This window comes from Chrysemys picta, chromosome 7 (genome assembly GCF_011386835.1).
Source record: "Chrysemys picta bellii isolate R12L10 chromosome 7, ASM1138683v2, whole genome shotgun sequence".
Taxonomy (NCBI): domain Eukaryota; kingdom Metazoa; phylum Chordata; order Testudines; family Emydidae; genus Chrysemys; species Chrysemys picta.
In genome coordinates this window covers 41,248,548-41,270,253 of record NC_088797.1, presented here as the reverse complement: position 1 = coordinate 41,270,253, position 21,706 = coordinate 41,248,548, and the positions used below count along the sequence as shown (strand labels likewise).

At 38.6% G+C, this 21,706-nt stretch overlaps 1 protein-coding gene across 31 annotated transcripts in view; it reads left to right on the top strand.

Annotated features, from left to right (window-relative positions):
* The window catches only part of ATP2B2 (ATPase plasma membrane Ca2+ transporting 2), a 754,329-nt gene that overhangs the window by 617,469 nt on the left and 115,154 nt on the right, over positions 1-21,706 (top strand). For 17 of the 31 annotated variants that reach the window (XM_065551218.1, XM_065551226.1, XM_065551228.1 and 14 more), the window contains 4 exons: positions 3,553-3,594; positions 5,317-5,481; positions 9,364-9,578; positions 11,368-11,610. In XM_065551218.1, coding sequence (XP_065407290.1) covers positions 3,553-3,594; positions 5,317-5,481; positions 9,364-9,578; positions 11,368-11,610 — 665 coding nt within the window. The remainder of the gene's footprint in view (positions 1-3,552; positions 3,595-5,316; positions 5,482-9,363; positions 9,579-11,367; positions 11,611-21,706) is intronic. The other 14 variants (XM_065551250.1, XM_065551243.1, XM_065551251.1 and 11 more) reach the window with 1 other exon arrangement.

Below are 21,706 nucleotides of genomic sequence, written 5' to 3'. Positions count from 1 at the left end.
ACTGCCTCTGCAGTTTATTAGAATTCTGAAGGAGTCAACAGAATAGTGGAAAGGGAAGAACTAGTAGGCATAATTTATCTTTTGATAAAATTCCTCACAAGAAAGAGTTAAGGGAACTAAGCAGTCACAGCAAGGAAGAAGAACAAAGTTTTCTCATGAAATTAGCAGTTTTCAAAATGGAAGATTGGTAGTGGACACCCCATGAATCTGTTCTTAGGACATCTTTTGGTTGATATGCTAGCAATCTTGAAAAGAGGGTAAAATTTGTGTATGAAACAAAATGTCTAGTTAGTCAGGAGTAACGCTTGGTCGGTACTTCAAAAGAGCCCAGTAAAACTAGGTGAATGGGCTAAACTAGGTGATGACAGATTAAATCCAGTATTGATGCATACAAAGTAATGCACAATGGAATGAAAAATTGGAGCCCAGTTGAATGTATTCACCAAATACACTATTCAAGAAATACTACCATTATTACTCAATTGATTTTGGTATTTGATATACTCCCTTCTCTCACACATTGGTATGTCCTAAATTAACTGTAGTTAATCAAGAAAAAGACCCATACGCAATCATTGACCATCTCAGTGAAAACATCAAGTTGATGTGAAATAATAATCAAAAAAGCCAACAGTATGTTAGGTTTTATTAAGAAAGTGATAGAGAATAATACTGGAAAAGCCATAATGTGAATCAGTGAACTCACGTAGAATATGGTGGTCAGCTCTATTCACCTCATCTTAAAAAGCATTTAGGAGGGGTACAGAGAGAGGCAATGAAAATTATTAGCGGCATTAAAAACTTTCATGTGAGGAGACTTGAAGAGGATTAATTTAGAGTGTGAATAGAAGATAAATGAATAAATACAAAATATTATATAAAATAATGAATGTTAAAGAGAAGGTCAATCAGATACTTTGATTTACTCTTTTGTAATGCCAAGAGTGCAAAAGTGTAATTCACAGGCATCACGTGTCAGAGATAAAAAGCAACTTTTTAATACAATTCATAATTAAGCTCTGGAACTTACTGCCACACGATAATTTAGAGACAAAGAACTTACCGTGATTCAAAAAAGGATTAGTCATTTATTCCACATAAATAGTAAGAATCTTATACAGGCCACTTTCGTAAACGGGGTGTCGGATTAGATGAACCGTGGGTTTGATCCAATGTGGCAATTCCTATATTCCTACTTATGTAATAGGTATAGTGTGTAATAGAGAAACAAGATGGGTGAGGTAACATTTTTTATTGGACCAACTTCTGTTGGTGAGAGAGACAAGCTTTTGAGCTTACGCAGACCTCTTCTATCCTCTCTATTGTCCTGGGACCAGCACAGCTACATCAACACTGCATACAACAATAGTTTATGTATAGTTGAATTAAGTACTTTGATGTACCCGGAAAAGCAACATATTTTGGTGCTAGTCACTTATACTGCTTTTGAAAGCCTTAATGTTCTTTTGGCATGAGGAAATGTTAACTATGCTCTTAGAAGGCTTTCAATAATGTTTTACGTTTCAAAAAGAAATAGACTGTATCTGCCATAAATTAAGACTTTGATTCCAAAGAAGGCTTTTCCTCAGGACAGAAATCAATATCTCCAGGGATATTTGGTGTCTTTTGCCATACATATTAAAAGCCAGTCTAGTAGTAAACTTTTCTTAGACAGTCAGATGCTACATTCAAGAATGCACTACTGTAATTTTTAGATTATACAAAAATGTTTGAGCAGCTTTGTACAGATAAAAATAAATTGACCCTTTTAAAATTTTCAAAGTCGATTGAAGCATGTCTAATCAAAAGCATTGGTCTTTTGAACATAAAGATTCCTTTTAAATATGTTCAATTCACATTGTTTCGATTGTGGGAATAAAGACTGTTGTATCATTAAAAAAATTGCTAAAGTAAACGGAACAACATATGTACATTTCAATGATCTTATAAATTGTCGTGCTTTCAGAATTAATAATAATCACTGCATTTTAAAAACATTTCTTGCTACTGGCAAAAAGAAAAAGGTGTTTGTGGTATAGAGCTGGTAACATAGACTTGAATGATCCCTTGCAAAATATTGATGTCTACTAATGTGAATAGTCTATGATTTGGAATAATTGCTTTGTTTTAACATAAATATAGACAAAATATTGATGAAAAGATTGCTGACCTGAGAGAGAGTGATTACATTGTAAATCCAAAATGTAGGTGTACTTGGCTATGCTTCAATGGGCCTTCTGAGTCCTAAGAACATCAAAGCATAGCAGTGTTCTGTCTCTCTCAATAATTCTGTATTTTAATCTCTCTCTAAATTTCTCAGAAATCATAGTCTGTTAGTGCAGAGATCTGATGCAGGAGCTGTGTTGACTTTTCTGTTCTTTGAGCTTTATTTAAACAGAAGCCAGTATTTATTGACCTCTAAATCACTGAAAATACCAACAAGATAGGAATAGATGGATTAAAAAAGTAATCCTCTACAGTCTATTTCTTAGCCATCCAATTATGTTACTATAACAAGCATGTGTTCCAGTAGTACCCAGAGTTAGTTGTTAAACTAGTTGAAGCATAATTTCTGCTTCTTTGATGTTCACCTATGTGTTGACTTCAGCTGTAATATAACATCTAAAGAGCAAGAATGAATTGCTATTTTTTTTTTTATTTATTTATTTATTTATTTAATTTATTTATTTTGCAAACTCACTGTCTAGTTAATATGAAGACTGGTCCAAAAATACCATGAAAATGTATTAACTACTCCGCTTCTGTTGTGGAATTTTTATATTAAGCATTGTGAACACTCAGCAGCTAACAAAAGATGAGAGAATGTATTTCATCATGTGGGTATAACATTTATAGACTCAAATGTTAATCTTTTCCATATGAGAAATGGTCGTATCGCTGTAGAAGATGCACAAGGCCTCCCATTTCCAAGACTTGTATGCAACTTGAAACTGGCCAGTTATGATTTAGTCAGTTCGCATTCACAGTTACAGTTACAGAGGGTAAAACATTTCCTGGCTGAGTAATATCACCTTTCCGGGATATGTAATTCCAATATGTCAATTTTAAGATCAAGGCTGGTGTTATAAATATTAATATAATTTGCTTCTATCAAAATGAAATCATGTACTTAATTTTAGCATTCATTTGTAAAATCATATACTGAATCATATCTGGATGAAACTGTAGTTTGAGAATACTACTTGAGTTTTAGCTCATGCTGAATGTTTTATTATATTTTTCCCAAGTTAGTTCATTTTTCCAAAATATATGCACCACGGTTTTTACTTCAATAAGGAAACAAGACTGGCATTATTTTAGCTGTTAGAACATTGGAATTGGCTGCAGTTCTTTGAGTTTGTCCAACTAAGTTTTTTCATGCATCTAAATAAAAACATGATGATAATGCCTGTTGTTCATAAATGTGTATATGAAACACATTCATTATTTTCGTCTGCCCTTTTTATTTAAATTCCCATTGTGGTGTTCTGTCAGTGTGATGACTGTTTATTGTCTGTTCTTTGTTGTCTGTTACAATTCTTCATCATATAGGCAAAATGCAGGATGGGAATATGGAGAACAGCCAGAATAAAGGTAATCTTCTTTGATACTAAGCAGGTTGTGGATTGTTATGGTTAGCATGTAGTTAGATTCCGTTTGGCAAATAAAATAATTTGAGGATATATGGGGGAAATATATTATTTGTTTGAACAATGTGATGGCAAAATTTGTGTGTGTGTGTGGGGGGGGAATGAATTGTAGACATTTTGTGAACCTAGGTCAGAGAAATATTGGAAATGCAAGAAAAAATAAATCGTAGTATATAGACTTTTAATGTATCAGAATTTAAACAGATTAACAAAATTGGTGTTTCAAATACACCATTTATATAGAAGATGTGTGTTACAAAGCTTGTTCTGAATTCATTTTTTTCATTATGCAAGTTACAAAACCAGACATACTATTTATTGCTAATGAATTTCTAAATCCTATTTTTACTTAAGTCTTGTCTGCTTTGTCTGGCTAATAACATTGTATAAACATATTTTTCTTTGCAGGAAGAAGGTAAATAACACTACATGTAGCAATAGCAAAAGCGAATCTTAATGCAAATTGATCTGTATCATAATATAAAAACAGAAATACATGGGTATTGTTGAATAATAAGAAAATTAAAGAGTGTTAGCTGTTTCTAATATACTTTATTCTTAGGAAGAAAGTAATGTAAATATTTTTCTTCCTCTTTGGAAAAGTTTTAATTGCTTTTTCATTATACCAAAGAGATCATTAACTATGTTTACTTCAGAACCTGCCAAGTAAACAAGATAAGTACTGTAAGATGTATTTTTTTTCCTCTGAGAATTATTTAAATACACTCCTGCAGAGTGTGAGATGGAATAGAAACTAGTGAGATTAACTCAGTCTGTCATGCTAGATGACTACTAAATAGGACAGTTCATGAATAATGACTTTAAGCTAGGAAGAGCCTTTAAATCTCCTAGTCAAATTAATATGTTTTCATACAAATGATGATGTATGTTAAATCATAGCAGAATGACTTTGTCTCATTTCATTCCATTTCATAAAATCTATTCTATCTACCACACTGACCACACACAGGAAGATGGTTGCCCTTAAAAAAATGACAGGTTTGCCTTAGACATTATTGTTGCCTTAGATACTAGGTAAGGTTTCTCTACTCCCTGCAGTACTCTCTCTACTTCCTATCCAATCCCAGTGCCAAAGAAGTCCATCTCTCCTGAAGGAAGGGAGTGGTTTTATTTCTTTAAATTTATTCATAAGGATTTTGGGGGTGCATGACTACACAGATACTCTTTAATTGTGCTAGAAGGCATAGTTAGCAGGGTGATGTTAAAAGTTTTCAGACTCTGGGATTATCTAAAAAGTATTGCAGTACTGAGGTAATCTTATTTATAAAACAATTGGCATGTCTATAAGGGTTGCGCGCACACACCCACTTATTAATAGTAAGAAAGGTATTGAATGCTATAAATGTACATGGCACTATAAAGTCACATTATATGTCCCAAAGAATTTACAGTCTCAGACCTTGATCTTGCAAATGAGCAGACCTTTGTGCAGATGAGCAAAGCCTCATGGACATCCGGATGCAGGATCAGGGTACTGCGTATATTCATAATTAATCATCCATATTACTACCAGTACATATGTGGGACTATTACAAGTTGAATTTAGTATGAATAAAGAACTTCAGAGATTTTTTTCTTTAAATAAAAGCGTAGAAATTATGTTGGATAAAAGTTCTAGAGTAATGGTTTTCTTCTGCATTGTTAGCCAAGCAGCAGGATGGTGCTGCTGCCATGGAGATGCAGCCATTGAAGAGTGCAGAAGGAGGAGAGGGAGATGAAAAAGAAAAGAAGAAGTCTAGCATGCACAAGAAAGAGAAATCTGTCCTCCAGGGAAAGCTGACCAAACTAGCTGTCCAAATAGGCAAAGCAGGTATGAATGGGTAACTAACTAGATAACAGCATGCTATGGTGAGGACCACATCATAGGATTTCAAAGCAAGTTATTGTGAAAAGAGAGAGTTTTATTAAAAGTAACTAATTATCACAGTACTCTAGAATTGTATGCTAAAGATCATTTTTGTGCATACGTACTTTGAAAACTGGGAAACTAGAAGCTCTAAGCAACTTGGCTTGTGAATATTTGAATCAAAGTGAACTGCAGTTTCTCATAGCCAGTATTCCCAAGCGCAGTAATTACAAGATATTTAATTTCCTGTCCCCTCAGGACTCCTGAGAATGTGCATTCAAAATCTATAATATCGTCTCAGGCTTGGAGCCAGATCCTCTTCTCCCTCTATGGATTCTGGTGTAATTTCGTTCCCACTTCTCCTCCATCCCCCGCAGTAGCTTTTTCCCAAATCTGACCATTTTATTCCATTCCTTCAACAACAACAAAAGAGGAGGGGGGAGATGAAAAATAAATCTGATGATGATAGTGTACTTAAAAACAGCCTTAGTTTGGGTTTCAACTGCATCGATGGTCTATCAGTGGTTCACTCAATTTTTTTCCACAAATGCCAGTGTAACCCACACACCTTCTGGGTATGTTGTTCTGTCCTATCTAGTGGCACCGAGACCACTTAGAGAGAGAGAGAAAGAGATTAATGAGTCTGCTCTATAGCCTTAGCCTTTTAGCTCATGCAGTAGAGGCTCATGCACTAAGCTCCAGAGGTCCCAGGTTCGATCCCACCTGCCGACGACCGGGGTCTGTCAGTGTTACACCAGCTTCCTTGCTCTATCTTGATATACTCAAACTTTATATTGCTACTCTCTATTGTGTATTTCTAGTAAAGGTTCATTTATTGCAGGAGTTCCCAAACTTGGTTCGTGGCTTATTCAGGGTAAGCCCCTGGCGGGCCACGAGACGCTTTGTTTACCTGAGTGTCTGCAGGTATGGCCGCTTGCAGCTCCCAGTGGCTGCGGTTAGCCATTCCTGGCCAATGGGAGCTGTGGGAAGCGGCGCAGGTCGGTTGCTACTTCCCACAGCTCCCATTGGCCGGGAACGTTGAACCGCGGCCACTGGGAGCTGCAAGTGGCCGTACCTGCGGACGCTCAGGTAAACAAAGCATCTCGTGGCCCACCAGGGACTTACCCTGAACAAGCCGTGAGCCAAGTTTGGGAACCCCTGATTTATTGGGATAGGTCATGTGATATAAAGCAGTTCAGTCACATCATATTTCATTTTCTAGAGTGGTTGAGCCTGCCCCATATCATCAGCAGTCTGAATCTTGTCAGTTTGGCATAGTAGGAGCAATTTTGACTTGATTTCTTATACAAAGAAGGCAGATGCTCTTTAGATTCTCTGATTCAAATTTGGGAACGCTTTACAATGGAACTATGAAGGCTGTAGTTATTTGGCAATGGCTGAATAAATCTTTCAAACACAGAGTCTCCAGAGAATCATTGGGACTGTCTTGGCATTTAGATTTCAAATGATGGTAATGATACATTTGGAAATATGGCCCATTTTTTAATAAATGTTATGGTTATAAAGGAAAACAACCACTTTGCCAAGCTAACAAAGGGAAGCAAACAGGCTGAGGGACAAGTTTTTCTAGAAGGCCGAGGGTTATTGGGTTTACAGTAAAACTCAGATACAGTATTCCGTCTGGCTAATATTAATATTAGAAAAATTAACTGTTAATTGTCTCAAATGGTTTTCTTCATACATAGGGAGACAAGATGAGTGAGGTAGTATCTTTTATTGGACCAACTTCTGTTGGTGAGAGAGACAAGGAGCAAGTCTACTCTTACAATGCTGCATCAGGGCAGCTGCAGCACTTTAATGAAGATGCTCTAAGCTGACAGGAGAGAGCCCTCCCATCAGTGTAGTTAATCTGCCTCCCTGAGAGGCAGTAGCTATGTCGGTGGGAGAAGTTCTCTCGCTGACATAGTGCTGTCTATGCGGGCTGTTGTCAGTATAACAACATCACTCCGGGGTGTGGATTTTTCACACTCCTGAGTGACGTAGTTATACCAATATAGGTCTGTAGTGTAGAGCAGTCCAAGCTTTCATGCCACAGAGTTCTTCTTCAGGTCACTCTACCTTGAATGGGCTCTTAGGATATGCACTAATTACTTATGCTAAACAATCTGTTCCACCTTGTATTAGCTGTGATGCTCTGAGTACCTTTCCCAGACCTGAAAAAGAGCTCTGTGTGGCTTGAAAGCTTCTCGCTGTCACTAACAGAAGTTGATCCAATAAAAAATATTACCTCACCACCTTGTCTCTCTAATATCGTCAGACTGACATGAATATAGCTACACTGCATTCTTCATATGTGTCAGTTAAGAGGTCCAAATGTCACGATAAAAATTCAAATAGAAAAATTCTCCAGTTGCCTCTTTCCACTGATGGAAATGGGAACTGTTGATGAAATTGCACCCACTCCAGTGGAGGGACAAAAAACAAAAAAAAGTTTCTCTCATCACAACCATAGCCAGATATCCTGTGCCTAATTCTGAATTTTCAAAAACATAAGAAGCACTTGCTCCAAATAAATTGCTGACTAGAAGTCTGTGGCTTTTCAGTGCTGGGGCAAGAAGAAGGGAGCATAAAATATTCTTGGTATTGTGCCTTAGTTAGAAGAATATTCTATTGCTTTAAAATATTTTATTTGTTTTTAAATCTGTGCATTAGTTTAAAGTTATTAAACAATTTATTGAAAAGTATTAGAATAACTGAAGTATTAAAATATATGCCATGTTATTAAACACATCAACCTGATACAAGTTAGAATAATGTATGCTGCTTGGTTTCTTTGACATGTCATGTAGTCCTGATTAGTGAACAAAAAATGCAGTTTATGATCCTTCCTAAATCTAAGGTTAACATGTTCATATGACACCAATTATAGTTGCCCTGGTTTCAGAACAGTAACAGATTATGAACCAATTGTGAATACATTTACCTTTTGAGTATTGTAACAATTCAAAATGACCAGACAGCTTCTTAGTTCTTGCATATTTAAAATAGTGACTAATGTATGGCCAATAAATCTGAATGATAGGGTGAATGCAGCTTTTTGGTGGTAAGATTTCCTACTGCTTATGAAATGTCATGTTTCTGCAGAGTGCTGTGCATCATGGTTAAATGCTTAACATTTGGGAACAAAAGAACACTTTGAGAACACTGCTGTTTATTTTATTATTTTGTATAAACTATGTAAATGCTTGCCCTTATTGCCAAATGCATTTTTATCTTTGCAATCTTGCCCAGCCACTGATTCAACAGATTGATTTCTAACACAGTTTGTAAAAAAAACCAGCCCTTTCCCCAAGATCTATTAAGATGTGCTTTTATAAAAAAGAAAAGCATGTGGAAATGGTGTATAAATACCTAAGAGGTAATTGCACAGAACAGGCAGAGGTTAATTCTGTTGTAACAGGATAGATTTGGGTGGTATTAGAAAGGATAATGTCCTGCAATTGAAAAAGGAAGACTTAGTTTAGACAACAGGAAATCTTTTATTAAATTAAGCAGATGGTACAGTTTTCCAAGGGTGATCAATGAGATGCTGATGCTAGAGGTGTTTAAAAATAAATGTGATAACACACAGGAGTAGTATAGAGTTCAGAAGAATGCAACAAATAACCCAAAAGCTTCTTTTAAGACTTAATCTATGGACTACAGTCTCCTGATCTTACATTTATATGGTTCGCAATAATTTAATGTTGATAATGTTTCCCCCCCCCTATGGCCTAAGAGCGTAGGTTCAAATCAGATTTGATAAAAGTGTGAGGTTCAAACTGCAAATGCTTTGATTTGTTACTATTGCTCCCTGTAGTTAAAAATTACTTTTTGTGTTTTCAGGTTTGGTGATGTCGGCTATTACTGTAATAATTTTGGTACTGTACTTCGCTGTTGACACTTTTGTTGTCAACAAGAAGCAGTGGTTGCCCGAGTGCACTCCTGTTTATGTTCAATATTTTGTCAAGTTCTTCATCATTGGTGTTACTGTGCTCGTGGTTGCTGTTCCTGAAGGACTTCCACTTGCTGTCACTATTTCTCTGGCTTATTCTGTTAAGGTAAGCATCACTTTAAGCAGTAGTGGGGAAAAAAGTGCTCTTTTGACCAACTCTCAGTATGTTTTAGTTTGGTAGTTGACTCGCTGTTTAATTTTTATGTGGCTGGTAGAAAGCTGGATCACACATCAGTATATTCAAAATGTGCACTCTGGTAGAAGCTGCTTTAAACATATTGAAGGTACTTCAAAGTAAAAAATTCCAATAAAATAAATTTATTGACGTTTCTGTAAATGTACATTGCAAAAAATATACTAAACAATCACTAAAGACATTTACTTATTGAAGACGGTCTCTCAAAAATTCATTGTGAAAATTTATGAATGGGAGAAGCACAGTCTTTTTGTATATAATATCTGTTTATCTTCCTATTCCCTGCTGCATCAATATAGATTTGGGGAAGGATTTGTTTTCTTCAGAAACTCTCTACATTGAGACATGAGGTTTCCACATGTGTTTGCGGGTGTGTTATTAAATGCTGTTATAGTTGCCCATAGCTAATGGAAATGATTCCATTAGGAAACTTAAGGGAATTAAAACTGGGATTATGGTTTTTCGAATTGTAGATTATTTCTCTATCAAAGTCTGTATTCTCAGATTACTTTAGAAATCTAATCTACTAACAGCACATTGTGTTTATATAAAACTTTCATCTGAGAATCTCAAAGCACTTTACAAAGGTAGACAATTCTGTTATCTCCATTTTACACAGGGAGAAACTGAGGCACAGAGAACATGAAGTGATTTGCACATAGTCACACAGCCAGGCAGTAACAAAGTTGGAAATAGAACCCAGGTGTCCAAACAGCCCTGTGTGCTAACCATTAAACATTGCAATCGCCTTCTAAATCAGTTGCATAAATACATACTCACACATAGGGCCAGATTGTGATACACCGTTGTTTGCATTTGGGAATATCTTGCTCCATGAATAGATTTACTGACTTCAATGGGACTTCACTTTGGATTAAGGGACCACTCTGAGTAAGAGTATGACAGATTGGCCCAAGGGTAAAGATCACAACCATACTCTGGAATATTCAAATATTTTTATTTAAATTTTTGTAAAATTCATTGTCCTGGTGATAATATTGCATTTTATGATGCAAGAGCATATAGTTTTACCTTACAAATCTAATAATACTGGGATTTGAAATACTATAAAAGTCTAAATCAGCTGAATAAAGAGAGTTTACCAAAACAGATTATTTTCAGAGTTCTGCAGTTCAGTTCAAGTTTAAAATAAAGTAATATTCATTGATTTACAGGTGGATAGCTTTGGGTTCATCTGACGCTTGCTGTTGTCATTTAGCTTCTATTTACACTCTTTTGTATTTGCAAATTTTGATCTGGCAGGAAGTTTATTTTTAAACAGTTAATTACTAATTGTTAAATCTCTACCATTAGGGCGCTTGGCTGAAGGAAAACAAAAATCTGTCTAGAAGTTTAGGAGAAACATATAAAATTACATGAGTACTTAGTATTTCTTACAGTGATCGCTGTTTGAAAATGGCCTGTTATCTTAGCTAATGTTTCATAAAGCTAAATAATGTTATATTAGTATTCAAGTAATTCCTTAGAATGGATATACTGCAAATCCATTCATCAAAAACAAAATTGGCAAGCATTTTAAGGGGTGGCTACTATATGCTCTCTACACTGACATGTGTGGTAAACAAGCATGACTACACTCTAAAGTCACATCTAACTTTATGCATTGTTACTATGATGAGAGATTTTAAAAATCTGTCATAGCAAATTTTTGAGGACTTCTTACTTTGCTTTCCATCAGAAAATGATGAAGGATAACAATCTGGTCCGCCACTTAGATGCTTGTGAGACTATGGGTAATGCTACGGCCATCTGCTCTGACAAAACAGGGACACTTACAACCAACAGGATGACAGTAGTACAAGTCTACATTGGTGATGCCCACTACAAAGAGATCCCTGACCCAGATTCTATACCACGCAAAACCCTCGATTTGTTGGTTAATGCAATTGCCATCAACAGTGCCTATACTACAAAAATTCTGGTAAGTAGGCTTATTGCGGTCAATCAAATGAAACGTGGCAGAAGAAGCTGCATGGGTTTTGAAGCATTGTTAACACTTTAATAACCTGTCATTGATCATGAAATATTAAATAGGTCCCCAAAAGGAGAGTAGAAGGGGCAAAAATGTACACATTTTATTTGTTTCTTTAAGAATGGAAATGTTACCATATATTCTTTATCAGTCATTGTTCTATAACTTAGAAAAAAATATAGTTGATTATTGGAAAGATGAGTACTGCCATGCCTGGTCCCAGAAACAAGGGCCACATTATACATTGAAACCCCTGATATTCTTGAATCACTGTGTGATTCAGGGTCCAAACTGTACACTTGTAACTTTGCTTGCACAAATAGTTTTCAATGGCTTCAGTAAGACTACTTGTGTTTAAAATTTCTCATGTGCACAAGACTTTGCAGGATTGGGACCGTAATTCTTGAAATATGAAGAATTAGATTAATGGATATTCATTCCAAATTCAATGGGGGATGAATTTAATTCACAGTGTAAAGGAGGACACTCTGGAAAGAGCAGATTTCTAAAGGGGCTGTAGATTCCACTATGTGGGAGGATTAAGAGGCTACAAAATTCTGATTTCTGTTGCCCCAAGTTATTTATCACTTGAAAGGGCAAATAATGCTTTTTTTTTTTAGTCCAATCTTAATACTATATCCTGAAACTTTTTTATAGAGTAGACTGAAGCTTTTTTAGGCTTATGAAATAATTTTTGTCTATTTGCACATTTGTACTGAATTGCCTGGAGTGGCCAAATTACACATTAATCTGATTTTAAAAGCTGTCGGCCAAAATACAGTCAGAGATAGTATATTTGCAGAAACGTGAGAGAGCATAAGTCTGATTTCTGGTGAGCTATTAAATCCAAATCAAGGTATTTTTTGTTTAAGAACTTGTTAACAAAATGCTGTCTCTTGTAATTCCTGGCATGATTTTTAGGAGTGATATGTAGGCATTAGTTAGTAATAATCATTTATAGGAAGAGGAGTTTGTCAAGAAGCCTGACAGAAATCTCAGTGGTTGCCAAGTATGTTTATAGTGAACATGTTTTTTGCAGCGAAGGTCTGTCTTTCTGTTACTTCTTTTTAGAGTCTTTGAGCAGTGGGAGTATTACATTCTGCTACTCTGAGCCGTATTTTTAGATGACTTGACTAATTCGAATCTTCCGTTCTCAACAGGCTTAGTGTAAATGTAAGTTCAACTGTGTCACAGCTCCGAGCAGGCATTTTAATGCAATGGCTTTCATAAAACTAAAAATAAACAGACATGTCTAAGCCGAGAGATCGAACTCAACTTTTTCCTAAAACTGGGCCAAATCTGGAGAGGAGCTGAGTCTTGATAACAATAGATGGAGATACTGAGAGCTTCTCGCAGTTTGGGCCTCCATTCTATCTTTACAAGGATCTCACCATCTTACGTGTTTCATCTCTCTTGTACATGGCATATGATTGTTATTATTCTCTAGGAATGGGAGTGTCTTGTCCTGTCTTTGTCCTGTGATTTGATCACTGGAGATTGACACGGTAGATATTTCTGGTTGTTTTGAGAGGTTGTTTTAGTGCTTGCATGCTAAAGATTTCAGAACCCAGGAAGGGGCTGATATGCTGAGTTAAAATATATTTCAGTGCCTTAGCATCCCATTAGCTTGTGGTGTGTGTGGTTGGCTTTTTCATTATTTGTATACTGTGGTAGTGCCTAGATTCAGGCCCTCATTGTGCAAGGCACTATACAGACACGAGGAACAAAGACAGTCCCTGACCAAAAGACCTGTCAAACCAGGATGACGACAAGATGCAACAGATAAATAACCAGACAAACTGGGACAGGGGACAAAAGGTAATTGTAAGAAGTAAAGATGCATTTTGAATAAATTGTTTGAGAGGCCCTACTAGTCCATGGGTTCTCAAACTGGGTGCTGGGACCCCTCAGGGGGTCATGAGGTTATTACATGGGGGGGTCGCAAGCTGTCAGCCTCCTCCCCAAACCCCGCTTTGCCTCCAGCATTTATAATGGTGTTATAAAAAGTGTTTTTAATTTATAAGGGAGGTCACACTCAGAGGCTTGCTATGTGAAAGGGGTCACCAGTAAAAAAAAGTTTGAGAGCCACTGTACTAGTCAGAAGTGACTGCCAGACAATAGAGGTTTGTGGGCATCATTGTAGAGGTAGGCTTTCAGGGAGGACTGAAGATGATTTCATTGGGATGCTCTTCCCATGGATGAGGGGCAATGTGGAAGAGGTGTGCAAAGGTGCTTGTGGGAAATGTGAGTAAGTTGGCAATTGAGTTAGGTGTTACTGGTAGAGTGAAAGCAGCGTCAACCTCATATTGTTTGAGTTTTAGTTTTGGATGCACTTTTGTTAATTTTAAATTACTGAGATTATAACGTGTTGAAGAAGCATCTTTATCCAAATTCTATGTCAGTTCAGTTGCCCAGCATCTTAATACTGGAAATAACATTTGTGTGAGAGTACTGCGTAATAGGACAGCAAAATGTTCTTCAAAGCGATATACTAATGATCTAGGACAAACTGAATGAAAGATTCCCTTTTCTCTTGGAGTAACATCCTCGTTGATGAAAATTAAATTTCCTATCAAGTGTAATTCAATAATCACATTTTAGTCTCAATATGATTTTGTATTCCTGGCCAAGTTTTGACCTCATAGCTCCTGGTTAAAGTGGATTATGAGTGTACATTGAAAAAGGTAAATCACTATGCATTATCATTTCAGTTCATTTTAGCTTTGGGTAGAACACAAACTCTACTTCTCTGTAAAACTGATAAATGGGTGAAATCCTAGGGAAATCCTTAATTGTTCTCTCCACTGTCGGATTTATATAGAGCTGTAGAGGGGCGGACTCACCCCTGCAGCACCTCCTGCTGGTCATCTCCGGGAATTAGCTCATTTCAGTGTTGGAGCGCCTACTGCAGGCCGGTGGTCCACCTGTCCTCCGGTCCCCGGTGCCCTTTTATCTAGGGTGCTGCCCCCTAGCAGTACAGCCCTCAGTACTAGGGTCTCCCCTCCCTGGGGAACCCCCACCCACTATCCCTACCTCACCTCAGAATAAGGCCACTGCCAGTCACTAACTAGCCCCCGCTCCCTGGGGCAGACTGCAGTATAGGCCACTCATCACAGGCAAGGTTGGGTTTGGACCTGCTGCCTTGGCCTACCCTAGGGTTACCATATGTCCGGTTTTTCCCGGGCATGTCCGGCTTTTTGGCAATCAAACCCCGTCTGGGGGGGAATTGCCAAAAAGCCGAACATGTCCGGGAAAAATACGGACGGGCACTTCCTCTCCCGCGGCTGCTCTGCGCCTCCCCTGACTCAGACTTCGGCTCTGTTTAAGAGCCAAGCTGCCCGAGCCAGCGCTACCGGCTTCGGGCAGCCCCCGTGCCTCCGGACCCCAGCCGCCGGCCGGGCACTTCCCTTCCCGGGCTCCAGCTGCTCTGGTCCAGCGGCTGGGGTCTGGAGGCACGGGGGCTGCCCGAAGCCGGTAGCGCTGGCTCGGGCAGCTTGGCTCTTAAACAGAGCCGAAGAGTCAGGGCAGGAGCAGAGCAGCCGGAGTCCGGGAGGGGAAGTGCCCGGCTGGGGGCACAGGGTCCAGAGGCATAGTTGCTGCCCGAAGCCCGAGCGCTACTGGCTTCATGGTTTGCCGGGCAGCCTTCAGACCCTGTGCTCCCGGCTGGGCGCTTCCCCTCCTGGGCTCCACCTGTGCTGGGGAAGCGCCGGCCGGGGGCGCAGGGTCTGGAGGCTGCCCAGCAAACCGTGAAGCCGGTAGCGCTTGGGCAGCCCTTTTCGTGTGGCTGGGAGGGAGGAGGGGGAGTTAGGGCGGGGAATGGGTGGAGTTGGGTGGGGAAGGGGCGGAGTTGGGGCGGGGCCGAGGGTGGGAAAGGGGCGGGGCCAGGGCCCTGTGGAGTGTCCTCTTTTTTTATTTTTTAAATATGGTAACCCTAGCCTACCCTTGGGCTGCCCTCTGCAACCCCCAGTACCTCCTTGGCCTCCTACTAGGCCGCAGCCTACGGCTTTCCAGGTTGGAGCTCCCCAGCCCTGCTCCACTCAGGTACTCTGTCTCTAGCTCGCTGCAGCCAGACCCTTCTCCCTCTGAAGGCAGAGAGAGACTGCTTGGCCTCTGGCTCACAGCCTTTTTATATAGGGCCAGCTGAGGCCTGATTGGGGTGTGGCCCAGCTGCAGGTGCTTCCCAATCAGCCCAGTTTAGCAGCTCCCAGCCACAACCTTCCCCCAGGGCTGTTTGAAGCCCTTCAGGGTAGGAGCAGGGTAACAACCCCACTACAAGAGCCAATATTTGGATTTATCTGTTGACTATTATTGGTGATTATCTGTCTTATATTTGTGTTATGAGCTCAACGATTACAATATAGACTTCAGTGAAAATCACAACTGTATTATAAGCAGTTACCTTCATTTTTTAATTATATTTATGACGTGTTTAAGGGAAGGTGTGTCAACGATCTCAGCTCTGATAAAGAAAATTTAACATATGAGGTCTTTGTTCCACAGCACTCATTAGACCATAAAGAGGTCTGGTATAAAATACATAAAGAAGTTGGTTTTCAGGACTGCTAGTTCAGAATGCATACTTACCCACAATTTCATTAAAATATGCTCTAAGAATGTGTGACTATCAGCTGACACCCAAAGGGCATATGCGTTATGTCACAAAGATGGAAGTTTGCTTGTTCTATTAATAGTTATGTAGATCTATATACTCTGCAAATTGCATTTTGTGTGAACTTACATTGAGTGATCTCATATTGGACCATAAAATCAGTCAAGACACACTGCTGAATGAGTAATGATGAGTTCCCCCTCACATCATCTTTTGCTTAAAGGGCAATAGAGCCATTGATAAAAATACAAAAAGAAAACTATGTCACTGCTTGGAATAAAATATTTTCTCTTCCCTGAGAAATTTGAGACACATTATTCCACTAGAGTTACAATACCATTAAATCTAGCCCTTTATAATACTTTTTAGAACAAGATATGGGATGAACTAAATTGACATTCTGTTCACTTCAGATCAACAGATTACTGTTGTTTTCAAGCTATTCTCCAGAAAGTCTTTTTCCAGAATAAATGTGAGACAACTTTGAGAGATGTTTTCCCAAAGAGATTACAGCTCATACACTTTTGCTTGTAAATTGTAGAGGGGATTTAGTTTAATAATTCTATTAATCTGAAAGCAAAATCTATGTTTTGGGAATATTCTGATTGCACTTGAGTAGCTGTACTTCTAACTGGCATACCATGGAGTTGCTGGGAAATAAAGACTCCACACATCTAATATTGGTCTAAGCTAGCAGCCACAACTTTTCTTGAATCACATACTGGCATGCAAGATTAATTTCAACCAAAAAGGTATTCATTCCCCTCTTAGGACCACACTGGATATGTTGATGGTAAATATCTCCTTTACTTTCCGGTGTAACAGACCTCTGTTAAATGGCTCTCAAGTTAGTAGTATTCAGCTCAGGCTAAACTACACCAACCAAATCCTTCTTTATTATGCCTTCACAATGGATGCCTCAGTTTGTACTACATAAGTCCAATCCATTGGAGTCAATAGAGCTCCACCATTTCACACTAGCTGAGTATATCTGGCCCCATATAATGAAGTCAGATGGTATAATTTTGGGGGCAGAGAATGTCATTTACTAGGTGCGATAGAGCCGTGCTGTTTGTTTCCAACTAAGAACCTATAGATGTTCTATTACTAAGGGAAAGGGCAAAACTTTTGTTTCCCTCTCTAACACACCAAAGCATGTGTACTTTTGCCAAAATATGATTTGAAATGCTCTGGAATAATTAAATTTTAGTTCAATAATTCATGTATTTACCATGTAAATATTTGTAATAGGTAGGAATCTCTAATTAGTAACAGAAAAAGGTATAATTGAAACATAGAACCAATACAGAATTTAAAGCATTTGTACAGGTTTACTGGAGTGGCAGTACAGATTAAAAATGCAGTTCCTTTTCATCATATCTATCTAATAGTGTAACATTGCCCATTGTTGTTGCTGTAATTTATTTTTTGTTATGCTCCAACGGCATGCTTCGCATTGTACAAGATAATATGAAGACAGGTCTTCCCCCAAAGGGCTTATATAAAAGATAAGATCTTTTGGGTGAGAGATGAAAGTGTAAGTTGGATTTTTTTGATTGTTCTAATGAAAGACCTTATTAAAATACATATTTACATGTGGAGAGACTTTAAAATTGCCCTGAGAAACTGAATTTTAATTTCCTAGATATTGAAAGGAATTCTAGAGATTTCAGCTTAGTGGTTTGCTTGTAAAAATAAATACTGGAATAGAAAAGGGAATGTTGTTCCATCAAAAAGTGCACCTATATTTAGTGAAAAGTCTAGGTCAGAATACCTGAATGAACACTCTTCATGCTTTTTACACACACACACACACACACACACACACACACACACACTCTGCCTCTGGGCTGAGAACTAGCATAAGGAATTGCATCTCAGAAAGTGATTACTTGAGAAAGGTGTAAATAATTGAAAATAAGCCTTTAGCAAAATAGGTGATTAATTAGCTGCGTTACAGGAATAAATGAAAATTGCATGTGGATGTTGCGAACATAAAATTGGAATCCAATTGAAGCGATCTTTTTATTTGTGAGGAAAATATTTGCATAGAAAAATAGCTATCTGTAGGGGAATATGGTGGTTCTTCTGTCAGAAGTAAATTTATTTGAGACATGATAAGTACACAAAACATGCTTCTCTTTTACAGACTGTTTTTACTTTGAAGGTCATTGAATCAAGTACTGAAAAACTTTTTAAAAATCAGATGAGAGCAGATGCACTGAGATTAGCATAGCCATTCAATTTAAAGGACCTACCCAGTGACTTCTCAATAGCAACTTACTGTCATTCATATAATTTCATCATTCCAAGATGCACTTCTATATTTTTTGTACAAGTTACATTATTAGTTTTAATCACTGTGCAAGTGACAAACTTGGAGGTTTGCTATTGAATGCTCACCTTGTATTGGAGGTTTAAGCTCTTTAGAAGGAATATAAACTTGCTGACAGGATGTTCCTGTCCAAAAGATTACCAAATCCAAATCACTTCCATCCTTTTGTTAACTAGAAACCCACCTGTCATGAGAACAATAAAACACATACCTACTGCTTGTGAACAGTACACTTGGATGCATGATTAAACCAGCAAGGAAAGCTTCTCATTAATTACTCAATGTTTACTACCCCCCTGTATATATTGTCCCACAGTCTCTCCTGCTCTGCATACTATGGCTACTGCAGGTACCTAGGCCTATGAATATTCAGTTTTTACTGATGGTCACTGTAATATACTGGCACGCTCCATAGATAATTACATATTTCCAAATGAAACTTCTTCAAATGAGTCAAAACTGTCATTTCTTATTCAAGAATACATTTCTGCCAGGTGGAGCCAGCAGCAACAAGGGCCAGGTTCAGTATCTAGGGGTTCCTTTTCAGCAATACCACACAAAACCAGCTCTAACCCCCACCCAGTGACGTGGAACAATTACACACCACCCCCTGGGTGCCTCTAAGAGGCAATACTTCCCCTCTCGTAAGCACAGAGTCTGAGTGTAGCAAAAACTTTTAATAAAAGGAGGGGATTAACTCACCATTAATTTGGGAAAACACCGCAACTAGGGTTCATGAACACAAACCATGAGCAAAATACCTACCCCCAAGTAAATTGGGCAGTGTCCTTTTCCCCTCAGGTTATTAAGTCCAGCAACCCAAAAGTCCCTTTAACGTGCCCGTCCCTTCCCTGTACCCCACTCATAGTTGCTGTCCTTGGCCAGTGCAGCCCCAGAGTTCATAGGTTTCATCTGCAGAGTTCACCTCCCACCCTGTGTGGAGGAGGAGGGTAAGGAGGCACCTTACACATTCCACTGCTCGGGCACTCAATCGTTGCCCCAACCACCGCTTGCCACGCCTCTCCGCCAGCCGCCTTGCTGGCTGCTTGCTGCGCCTCTCCACCAGCTGTCCAGCTGGCCACTTGCCAAGGTGTCTTCAGTCTCCCCCGCCCCCCTTTAACACAGCTCTCAATGATTTCAGCTCTCAGTGATTTCAGCTATTAATGGCGGAGCCTCACTGCTGATGCACACTGTCCCAAAGTCGGTCTAATATGTAGACCTAGGTATCAGTGGTTTTAGCTTTGCAGTGTGTAACAAGACTTCCAATTGAATCTAAATTAGCTCTTTTATTATACCATAGAGAGAGGAAGGGTCAAATGGGGTCTAGGATCCTTAAAGAGGGCCCACACCACCAGACACAAGTACCTGTCCCCACCCTCTTTCAGATCACTGGGCTTTGGAACCCATGTTCTCTAGTGAGTGCCATTCAACTGAGGGTGAGTCCCTCCATTGGGGTATGCTAGGTACAGTTGTGCTGCCCTTGGTTCACACAGCAAGGATAAAAACCCTTTATTACTCCTGCCCCAATAACAAGGAGACTGGGAATCCAACATCAGCTACAAGTGATCATTTGGGCAAGCAATACTATCATGCTGAGCACCTAGGCAGGGTGGGTATGCATGCAAATGAGATCAGTTTCTGAAGTCTTTTTCCACAGCTCACCACTAGATGTCAGAGGAGAGCTCATTCAGACCCTGCTTATGCATGTATACCTTGATAGAAGCTTTACAACAGATATTATGAAGTTATATGTAGGAATATACTATTTTTTTTAAGTGAACAGTTCATTTATATTGGTCAGTTAATTCAAAAGTTTCAAACTGACAATCATGAAGCTTTGCACAAATAGTTTTTAAAATATTTCCTTGCATTTAGTTTAAAAGTTATCAGTGAGTGGAAAGAGGTGTATACAATGGAAATGCCATCTTTATCCGGCTGTAGTTTATGCAACTGTGTTGACTGATAGAATCTATCTTCCACTTCATTAAAAAATGAAGTGGGGTTGTATTAGAAATTGAATAAGAGCAGGAAGGGTTAAGGGTTTAAGAAGGATTGTTCATTCCCACCGAGTGAAATGGGTGATTAACAGGTCAGACCATTTCTCATACAAAGCTCAAACCATAGATCACCTTATACCATGTCTATCAACAGAAAACAGTCGGAGTTAATATTTACTGAAACAACAGCACATTACTTTAGAAAGATCCTATATTTTATTGTAACTGCCTGCTAGGGGTAATCATGTTAAAAGGAACCCAGCTATATAATCTGAGTGGAATACTGTCCTTTAATCAAAGGAAAGCCAGAAGAAGATAGCTATTTATTCTTCCAAAGAAATTTCTAGTTATTTCATTACCTGAAATTGGGAAGTTGGTTTTGTGCTCAATTTTTGTCTTTAAAAAAACCCAACACACATCAAGCCATTTCTTCCGAAGTTAATATGTAGCTGAAGGTGCCTTCTTTCTCAAATATACATGAAGGCTCAGGCCACATCTTATTTTTTCAAGACAAGTTCACCCATCATTGCTAACAATGTTCTGAGAGGGATAAATAAATAAATAAAAAGAGGGACAGAAATGGTAAAGAATGAAGAAAGATTGAGGAAAACTTTCACTTATATTAATCCAAAATGACATCCAAGTAAATGACATGGCCTAAATTCTATTTTATCCTTTCCATAGTTTCCTACTTAAAAATTAAGCTGAAAAAATTGCTAGCAATCTCATTGGTTGACTGGGGGGAGGACTGTGAGACCGAGAAGTCACCTGGCAGGCAGATGATTAAGTTGTCAGCCAACTGACTTCCCCGTATGTAAGCAGGTCCTCTTCAGGGAGGAAACTTCAATGGGGGGAGCAGTCAATATGGCAGGAGCATCTAGCCACTCTTATGGAAAGTGTCATGAGATCTTTATCCACACATAGCAGGGAAGGCTTTACTTCTTAGAGTCTCCTCTTAAAGGATAAATTGTATTGTTCTCTGGTTGCAGCAGGAGTGTGAAGTTACACTTTTTAGGATTTGGGCTTATGGCTCCAGGGTGTGTGTGTGTGTAGATTGTTTGGATCTACTGCTTATACCATGAACCTTATCTCCCCACCTCTGCT